General features: G+C 44.7%; 1 protein-coding gene across 2 annotated transcripts; it reads right to left on the bottom strand.

Moving 5' to 3' along the window:
- Positions 1-3,318: 3,318 nt before the first annotated feature.
- On the bottom strand, positions 3,319-9,600 carry SMIM8 (small integral membrane protein 8). 2 transcript variants are annotated; one of them, XM_065401804.1, is made up of 3 exons: positions 9,523-9,600; positions 7,221-7,378; positions 3,319-3,562 (listed from the first exon to the last, which is right to left on the bottom strand). In XM_065401804.1, the coding sequence occupies exons 2-3, from the start codon at positions 7,353-7,355 to the stop codon at positions 3,404-3,406; spliced, it is 294 nt and encodes a 97-aa protein (XP_065257876.1). In that variant the 5' UTR covers positions 7,356-7,378; positions 9,523-9,600; the 3' UTR covers positions 3,319-3,403. The 2 variants fall into 2 exon arrangements, with proteins under 2 accessions (XP_065257876.1, XP_065257877.1); XM_065401805.1 differs by lacking the exon at positions 9,523-9,600 and adding an exon at positions 9,318-9,367.
- Between the last annotated feature and the right edge of the window lie 702 nt (positions 9,601-10,302).

Genomic DNA, 10,302 nt, shown 5'->3' with positions numbered 1-10,302 from the left:
TAGGGAGGGCAAGATTTGCTCACAAAAGCATTTGTAGATACCAGGTAGTGTTAAGCAGCATCTCATCAATTTTTTTGTTTTATTACTTAAGGCATGGCAACAATTTCTCTCAAATCCAAGCACTTTAAAGGGATTTTAAAAGTATTTAGCAATGGCTACTGTTTCAAATGTTTGTATCAGTATTTTCTGTTGAAGAGGAGAACGATTCATGGGTGGCATGGGGTATCAAAAAGTCTCCACTCAGAAAACCATTGTGGCTTATTTTTGTCAAGGTAGGAATTTTCTTGTAAACTTTGTTACCACTGTTGAAAAGGAAATCTACAGAAACAGGACACAACTAAACATTATTGGTGCTGTTTGTTTATCCCCAGTTCACATAAGTGAAGCTGTGCTTGAGAAATTTGAGTTCTCCCTTTTGGTCACTGCTGTAACTGTATGCGGTATTTGCAGGAATCAGATATTTACACCAACAATTGTCAGCCATGTTTCTGTACTGTCGATTAATGTACTGTATGCATCTTTGCACTCATGCTGTTTTCTGCACTTTATGTATATCATCTATGTATTATTAAGAGTTGTTTAAAAAGTAATTGCTACAAGGAGGTAAGTATGACAGTGAGTTGAAAAATGAAAAACTAGGCTAAACATTCCTCCTTCAATCCACATAGGTTTGCATCAGTTTGACTAATTAGTCCCGACTCCAACAACAAACACAGCTGCCCTTGCAGCCAGACCTTCCAATACATAGTCTCATGGGTGCATTCACCAAGCCCTTCTCCCTGACTCAGTTCTAAACCCTTCCCCTCCCCTTCTTCCACTGTTACTACTGCTCACTTCTAGGGTCACCATCACACCACAAAACATAATTCAACAGTAAGGACCCACTCTTGCATTATTCCCATATATCACAGACCCCTTCAGAGTAGTTCTTGCTCACTAGGATTAAAGCCCATTGAAGCAATGTAGACTTAATATATTTTAACGAATTAAAGAATCATCTGGTTAAAATTCCACACAATAGTTAAATGAAAGAGTTAGTCTCAATGCCCTTCTTATCCTCTCCTATAAAACAAAAGGCTAGGAAAAAATATCTTGTTTTGCCCATGTTAAAAAATTCTAGCCACCTTTTAGTAGTGTGCCCCGGCCTTGGAGCAGGGACTAAAAATTGGAAGAGGGTGGTCTTCTGTCAGGAACATGCTTTTTGCTGTCACTGAAAATCCACCCACATTTGGCCAAGTTATATGAGTCTTTGAAAAATCAGTTTGCATATGCTCAGTAGAGACGTCTTAGATTTTCGTAACTAAATATCCCAAAGATTCTCTCTGCACTGTGCATGCTTTGACCCAGGGCTGAGCAGGGTTTTTCCTGCTGTAACAGCTCTGGGCTGTGACATGTCCAAGTCAGGGCAGCTGGACTGACAGCAGGGAGCTTGTCATTCATATGCTCTCGCTGACCCTTTTGCTGAGTCCAGGCAGGGTGGAGGAGCAAGTTGCTGATTCAAATGCAGAGGGGACCATATCCAGAGCGGGGAGACAGGTAAGGTGAGTAGATTGGGATAAGGAGCCTGCATGGAGAGGTAGAGGGCATACTTGAACGGGAGGCTGGCAGAAGATAGAGAGGACAAGTAGGCACTGGAATGGGGGAGATGACTGGCTGGGCAAGAAGACTGGGAAGGGGGACTGTGACTGGAATGCAAGGAGCTTGGGAGCCAGGAAGGGAAATAGGTGAGGACTGGGAGCTAGGAGGGAGAGACTGAGATCAGATGAGGAGCCAGAGGAGACTGGGACTGGCTAGGCAAGGAGATTGGAACTGATAACTAGTAGGGCAACGGACAGGGGAAAGGAGCTGAGATGGGAGAGGAGACCGATCTAACAAGGAGCCAGAGTGCAGGGGGAGAATTGGGAGTGGGAGGGGTTGGGACAGGGATTCTGGAGGGGCAAGACCAGGACAAAATGTTTTAGGAGTGGAGACTGGGACTGACTAGGTGAGAATGGGACTGGGACAAGGAGCCATGGGAGGAGAAGAGACAGGACTGGGACAGGTTGGAGTGGATGGGGCATAATGGGTCATTCTTAAGAGGAATGAGCTGAAGATTGTGTGATCACTAGAGCTTGGAATGAAACACAAAATTCTTGTGTCTCACAATTCCTTTTCTGTCAACAAATATCAGTGAAACCCACTAGAAAAGTATGTACCTCATTCCCCTTTAGTGCGAGTCTATTCAGAGGATGGCAACCTACTGTTAACTCACATGGCAGAGTCATGTGCAGTGGCTATAAAGTTTCCAACCCTGCTAATGACCCATACGGGTGTCAATATGACACCACATGATAGAATTTCTATAGAGTTTTATCAGTTGGCTTAATTAAAAACATAGGAAATGAGACACAAAAAACTATGTTAAAAGAAAATTATTAAGGTTGCAAAGTCAAGCACTCAAAAGTTAGGAAATGGAAAGAGTTAGGGGGTCTGTAGAAAAAATAGTATGTGATCATGTAATTAAAGACTGGATTATAATGCAGATACACAAGGAGGCTGAATTGAATAGGTAACCTTAACTCTGGCATTTCCTAACTTATGAATGCTTGACTTTTCTACCTTAATGTTCTTGTAACATAGTTTTGTGTGTGTGTAATTATTTCAGAAACTGTAGAACTTGTATATTTTATTAATATAAAAATAGATGAACTATATTTTATATCAAGAAAATACCCCCACCACTTTAGAATTTCCTGTGTTTCCAGTGACTAATAAGAAATTGATGGCATATATTTTCCAGTGAAGGTACATGTAGTTTTTAAACTAATTTAGAAATAAAACCAGTCACTCAAATGGACAGAAAAGGATGTCTTAAAGGATTTATATAAAAGAGTAAATTAGCATTTTGAATGGTACTTTTAGGTCAGTATTTACAGAGTTCTGGATTTTTTTTAAAATTGTTAGATGTTTTGTCTTTTAAAAAAATATCTTTAGTTGCAATATTAAAAATGCAGATTTTGCAGCTCAAACTACCACTTCCCACAGACAATGTGCCTCAAATTTTAAAACTGCTTTCCTTCTTGCCAAAGCAGACCATAAAAAGATGAGTTAAACTATCACAGAAATTTCTAAAGTCACTTATCACTAGAGTCTCCAGCTCACACTTAATTATTTCTTTTATCTACACACGGTAATCATCAACTCAGACAATTGTTCTTAACACTTTATTACTTTGTATGTCTTCTGTAAAGTTTATAGGTACAGGGATGGCATTGTAAAATGGAATAGAAATTGGATTAAATTTTACAAACATCATTCCAGGAATTGCATAGAAAAGTTAGCAGACACCTAATTTAACATTAACAATTCAGATGCCTACATTGCCAATTACTCCTCTTTCCTTCTCCGTTATTAAGCAGCTTCTTTAATCCCACTTGGAAGTCTTCCTCCTCATATACCTGGCTCCTTCACTGTCAACAGCTTCATAGAGGTCCTTTTTATTCTCCTGTGTTGCATGTAAATAACCAATGTAGGCCACACACAGGGTAATTGTTATGAGTCCAAAAGCCATAACAGGTTTGTTCTGTCAAAATAAATTAATATGCACTTTTAGTCAGCTATTTTGTTTTTTTGATCCATCATGTACATCAGGCTCTTTGCTCATGGCATGCCAAGTGACCAGGGGCCCTCTCTGACATCTCTTTATGGCACTAACACCACTGCCACTTTTGAGACCTATGCAAACAGCTATGACACAAATTGACACAATGTTGGTGACTACCATCTAGGCCAGTGGTTCTCAAAGCCGGTCCGCCGCTTGTTCAGGGAAAGCCCCTGGCGGGCCAGGCCGGTTTGTTTACCTGCCACGTCCGCAGGTTCGGCCAATCGCGGCTCCCGCTGGTCGCGGTTTGCCGCTCCAGGCCAAAGGGGGCTGCGGGAAGCGGTGTGGGCCGAGGGATGTGCTGGCCGCCGCTTCCCACAGCCCCCATTGGCCTGGAGCAGCGAACCGCGGCCAGTGGGAGCCACGATAGGCTGAACCTGCGGACGCAGCAGGTAAACAAACTGGCCCGGCCCGCCAGGGGCTTCCCCCGGCTTTGAGAACCACTGATCTAGGCCATTTGCTTTCAGAAAAGAGGAAGAGGATAATGTTCTTCAAGTATAAAAATACTTTCTATGAAACAATCATGAAGTTAAAAAAAATGCTTCCCCCCTTCCCTTTCTAGAGACCGTGTGTGGCAACATCCAATGTTCTGAGCCTCCACAGGTCATAATACTGTTTCATGGATTGGCCAGAAGCAGAGTTCCTAAAGGTGATAAGACTTTTCTGCAACACACTCAGTCTAGATTTACTACTGGGGAAATACACCGTGCTCCTGCCAAAATAATTTTATTTCTCCTAAAACCGATTTACAAATTATTGTCACAAAACCTACTTTTATCAAATGGGTCAAATTCTGCCTTTTAATTTTGTGCAGTCTTACCGATGTCTCTGGGTTGTGCAGATGTAAAACAGAATTTCACCTACTCAGTTATAAAAATGGATATTGTAACAAAGAATATTAGTTGGCATATTCAACCTGTAGGCTTTGCTGGAGCCCTAGGCATAACTAGCAGTGTGAACGGAAGGCTGTGAGCCAGAGTAGGCCTTGGCAGTATAGCAACACACCATGTATTGGCTAACCAAGTAAGTACATTCCTGACCAGAGAGAATTGTACAAAAACACCCAGAGTTCTCAAATAAATACGTAAACAAATTCCCAAGAGATTGTACAGGAACACACCAACCCCTTGTAAAATAAGGATGGGATGGCAGGATAATGGATGAGAATGTTTTGTTTGAACTAGCAGATATAAGGTATAAGGATGGGAACTAACAATATCTGGAGTGTAATATGTAACTTGTCTATATCAACGTATAAAAGGAGAGGTCATAGGAGGGGCATCTTTGTATCGGCCAAGGGAACAGTATCCTGTTACGTTGACTGAGCCTGTACATTGTCATGGGCATACATGTTTTAGTGTCCCTATGAGCCATTGGACAAGGCACTAGTACCGTGCTTTGCTGAAAATAAACCTGGCAGAGCGCCTTCGCCACCAAACTGAGCCTGTGGTCTTTCTTTATGAATAGCATAGAGGTCTGCTGAATTAGCATGCTGCACTCTCTGCTCGTGCAGCTAACACCGGAGCTCCAAGAACAGCAGCACCAGCAGCATTAACAACTTAGCAGCCTTAACAACACTCCACAACACTAGCACCACAATCAAGCTCGTATCCTATATAAAAGAATGTTTAAAGTAATTTGCCACATTACTCTCCCATATCAGATCATTTAATAAAACTGCATTAAAAACAGTAAGCAAACATCTCTGGGCTATTTTTTCCCCACTATATTTTGTTTTTCAATTTACTTTACACATTTTAAGGGCCAGTCAGAGAGTATATCTAGAGCTGGTGTTAGAAAGTAACAGACACTATTGAAATAATTGTCTCTTTCTGCAGAGTCTCCAAAGCTACCTAGTGTTCTAGCTGCTGCCATGGCCAGTACCATGGAATCAGGGTATCACATCACCAAAATGTACTGGATGGCTTTAACCTATCCCCGGCTATGTAACAGGATGAAAACAAATGTTGTTTTAAACAATTATTAAGTTAAAAATCATCCATAAAAAGTGGTAACTGGTTTCAACATTCTGTAGAAAGAGTGGTGAAGTAGGCCAGCACTGCAGATCTTAAAATCTAAAAGCTCCCTCAAGTTTGTGGCACTTAAAAGAAAAAAATCCTTACTTTTTTTAAACAAACATTTGTCCTTTCATCTTAAAAAGTCAGAATATTTAAATCCTCTTTTTTACCCTTTTAAACATGAAGAGAGGCTCCTTGTAACTAACGCATCAAATCACAAAACTTTGCAGACTCATGGAGTCCCTCTCATTAGATTACTCCTGGAGGAATTCTGCACCTCATACCTTCTGCAGAAAAATGGGGGAGCAAAGAAATCTGTGGGGAACACATGCCCCTTCTACGGCAGCCTGGGGTATCTGCTGGGAGCAGCCAGCAGCAGAGAGCAGATCACCGCAAGGGGGAGGAGGGAGGCTGGGCTTGTGTGCCTCCACGGAGACGTTAAAGGGGGGAGGGCTCCACACCTGCCTGCTTGCAAATGAGTGAGAGAGACTCACTCTGTCTCTCTCTTTGCTGTTGCTGCATCCTGGGCTTGGAGGCATAGGGCTGTGTGAAGCTGGCTCTGTCCCTGAGGCAGAACAGAAATGTAACAACTAAACAGGCAGGCTGCTAATGTTCCCATTGTTAGTTAATTGTTCCCATTCTTAGGTCATGTCTTCACGGCAGCGCTTTAACCTGGCTGCGTGTACTGCCATGAGGGGAATAGCTCCCAGTGCTGGTGTACTGCCAACACTGCCACTTTACAGCACTGACACTTGCAGCGCTCAGGGGGGTGTTTTTTCACACCCCTGAGCGAGAAGTTGCAGCGCTGTAAAGTGCCAGTGTAGACAAGCCCTAGTCAATTAAGGCTCCTTTACCTTGCCAGAGTGGTGTAAAGGAGCCTTATTGTAAATGACAGTAACGGAATCCTCAGCTAGGAAGGTCTATGGGCTTTCTCGCTTTTTTTCCTGTGCCAGAGTGGCACAATGGGGTTAGATTACAGCTCAGGATCTATTTTACTTACCCAATTAAAAAAAAAAGCAGGACAATGATTAGCAAAACTGTACAACTGTCATGTGTGAAAGTCTGAGCAATTTAAAGTGACAGTCTACTTTACAGAACACCAAACACCAAACTAAAAGTAATGTAATTTAAATGAAAATCCAGGATTATAACTGGAATGCAGGGTCTTGGCTAATAAGTATTTGTAAGTGAACTTTCATGTGTTTAGGAAATGCAGAACAGTTTTTGTCATTTGTTTCCTGTATGGTAGTTTGAAACTGGTGTGATTATATTGCATTATTTTGACAAATAAAATATGAAGAATTTTGGATTTTTTGGCACAGAATTCCCCCAGCAGTATTAGATGCCAGAACAGTCTAACACTATATGGGGGAAACTGAAACTGACTATACACAAAGTAATGTCAAATATGCAAAGTAATCAAACTGGGAAAATGTGAAAACTATTTTTCAGTTATAATATTCTTAGGTGGTACTTACAACACCAGTGGCTTAAATGTGTTTTTTTAAAATATATCTCAAAAATACATCTTTAAACATATTGTCTCTGAAGGAGCCTCTTACAGGTTTAATGAAAAGCTCTGGATTCACAGCTCGGAACAGGGTGGTTGTACGGACACCCCTGAGTCCTGGAATTCGACTGTCTTTCTCTTTGGGTGCTTCTTTTTTAATGTTTGGGGGCTCAGGTGCTGAGGACATCTTGATTAATGATGAATCGTTACCTAAAGGTAAAATAAAAAAATCAATGACATTTTTGAATACTGATTTTTAAAGAAAATTAATTATAGTTCATGTTTCAAAGACCAGCATTTTTCTGGCATTATGTTCTCCTTTTCTCATGCCAAGTACTGCCTCTGGTGCTTCACAATTATGTGACTCATACTTGGATAACTGGTTGTTTCATAGGTTGTTGTCAATCCCAACACTGATGTGCCTTCATTTGGTGATTCCCAACACTATCCCCCTTACCGTAAGAGTTTAATTTGAGGGCCATTGTTTTTTTGATCCCTAGTGGGATGCTACTCATCATCTTATTCGGTGTGGATACTGTACTCTCAAATGGGCCCGCCCTGGGCTGTTTCAAACCCTTGTCTCATTTTCATACTGAAAGTGCATGTCACACCCCGAACCCCTGAGATATAACTAAGTATGATCAAAACAAGTCAGTTAATTTTGCTTAAATAGTTCTCATAGGGCCCAGAATCCTCAGCATGCAACTCCATTTTAGGCCATGTCTACACCACAGGTGCAGCACCATAATGTAGGTTTCAGAGTAGCAGCCGTGTTAGTCTGTATCCGCAAAAATAACAGGAGTACTTGTGGCACCTTAGAGACTAACAAATTTATTAGAGCATAAGCTTGTAGCCCACGAAAGCTTATGCTCTAATAAATTTGTTAGTCTCTAAGGTGCCACAAGTACTCCTGTTATTTTCACCATAATGTAGAGGCTTCCTACATTGAGGAAAAGGGTTTTTCTGTCAGTGTAGGTAATCCACCTCTTGGAGCAGCAGTAACTAGGTTAATGGAAGAATTATTCTATCAACATAGCCGCATCTACAGCAGTGCTCAGGCTAGCTTAAGTGCAGTGCTCATGGGTGTGAGTTTTTTCACACCCCTCAGTGATGTAGCTAGGTTGAGCTAAATTTTTTGTGTAAGCCAGTCCCTGGCCTCTCTCAGAGTTGACTGTGGTTCAGGACCTTGCAGCTTTGGACCATGAATAGTCCCATTAATTTAAATGGGCCTGATCCGGCAAGGCGCTGAGTGACATCCTCAGCTCCCATGGACTTCAATGACATCTAAAGGTACTTAGTACCCGACATTGTACTAGTGTCATGTAAAAACTACCGATATAAAGATGGGTATGATCACACCCATAATGGGTAATTCTTCATCACTTTGAGGCACAGGGTTGCGTTTTGTTTCAAACCCAGCTCAAATATTTTAAAAACAATTTAATTGAAAACCCTTGTAGTAATTTCTGAACAGGATCATAAACAACAAGATTCAGAACTGCCCAAAACCTTGCTAATTTGAGGGAGGGGATGGAAACACCTGCACCCGGGGAAGGCCTTTAATAAATTATACTGACAAGTCATTTCCCTTGGCCCCTGCCCTAGAGGAGAGCAGCATAGGTGCTGGAACTAGGGGTGTGTGTGTGGGGGGGGGGTGCTGCAGCACCCCCTGACTTGAAGAGGTTTCCATTATACACAGGGTTTACAGTTTGGTTCAATGGCTCTCAGCATCTCCACTATATTGTTCCAGCACCCCTGAGAGCAGACAGGCGGGGCCCAGGCAGATTTTGCAAACATCCACTAGACTTCTAAAAATACTCTCCCCTGGGCCCTGCGGCGTGGGGCAGCCCATGTCAGCCCGGCTGGTGCTTCTCTGATGCCCAAACAGGTCTGAGCAGAACCCCACTACCAAAAAGCGTGGCTCTTAATTGGGGGGGAGGGGACTGGGGTAAGTGCGGGGGTAGCAGGGGGTAACCGGGGCAAAGGCGGTGAATGCAGTAAACACTGGGATGGGGGGGGGGGGGTCACGGGCTGTGCGTGCCCCTCAGAAGCGGGGGCTGTTGCAGACCCGGCCGATCCCGACAGCGCAGTTGGCCCAGCGGGTCCCACCCTTGGCTCCCCGCAGCGCGGCCGCCAGCCCCGCTCTCACCTCGGCGCCGCCCCGGAGACAGAGCCCGGCCCGGCCGCGCAGAGGCCGCCGCAGCCGAGGAGCCTCCAGCCGCTCGGGAGCCTGGCGCCGCCCCTGGCGTCGGGCAGCGCTGCCCAGCCGGCGCCGCTGGGGTCCCGCCAACCCCCCAGCCCGGCCGGACCCACGAGACCAGGCCTCCGTCCCGGGCGGATCGCGCGGCCCCTACCCTGCCCCGGCTGCAGTCACGTCACGTGTCTTCCAGCCGCCTCCATTACACGAGCCCTGCGCCAGCCTCCCCCGGGCGTGATCAGCCGGCGCTATGTGCCAGCGCCTTGGGGCTGCAGGGACACACCCGCATAGCCTGGTCCCTGCTCCTTTGCTGGGCAAGGATGTCAAGTCTGCCTTGTTGCTTTTCTTCTTTGGTCCCCATCCTCCCTTTTCAGACTCCATCGTCTCCCGGGGCATTTGGCCTGGCGCACACATCCCTGCCTCCTGCTGGTGTGTCAGCTTTGTGCAGAGAGGGGGCAGCTTGTCCCGTGGTGCTCTAGTGGTTAGGGTTTGGGGCTCTCCCTGCTGGAGCCTGAGCTCAATTCTTGGTCAACGAAGACTTTCCCTCTGCCAACCCCTCTGGAGGAAGCGTAGGGGCGGCTCTGTACAGCAAGACTAGGGATAAATGGGCAGCTCCAGGGGTAGCCAGGTGGGCTGGGTCTGCCTCTAGGAGTCTAGGAGGTTATGTCACAAGCTCGTCTTTTGTTTTGCCCTGCACTAAATGGTGCTGTGCTATCAGGTGCCAGTGACCCTCGCGGTGGCAGTGGCTACCATTAACTTAGCCAGTCACATTAGTGCAGTTGGTAGCAGAGCAGTCTCACCCTCTAATAGTCCTGAGCTTGACCCTCAGAGAAAGTACAGTGGCTATTTTGTAGGGTGACCACTCACATGTTCCTGGAATCTTGCACATTCTGGCACTTCTGGGAATGGCAGGGCCTGCGCCTGCCAGCGTAACCTC

Source organism: Emys orbicularis, chromosome 3, assembly GCF_028017835.1.
Source record: "Emys orbicularis isolate rEmyOrb1 chromosome 3, rEmyOrb1.hap1, whole genome shotgun sequence".
NCBI classification, from domain to species: domain Eukaryota; kingdom Metazoa; phylum Chordata; order Testudines; family Emydidae; genus Emys; species Emys orbicularis.
This window is presented reverse-complemented; position numbering and strand designations above follow the sequence as displayed.

What these genes read in the sequence shown, in the direction of transcription:
- SMIM8 (XM_065401804.1), bottom strand. Translation starts at nt 7,355, where the DNA reads ATGTCCTCAGCACCTGAGCCCCCAAACATTAAAAAAGAAGCACCCAAA. An exon ending in CAGAGCTTTTCATTAAACCT is followed by an intron (nt 3,563 to 7,220) that starts GTAAGAGGCTCC and finishes TTATTTTGACAG; the next exon opens with AACAAACCTGTTATGGCTTT.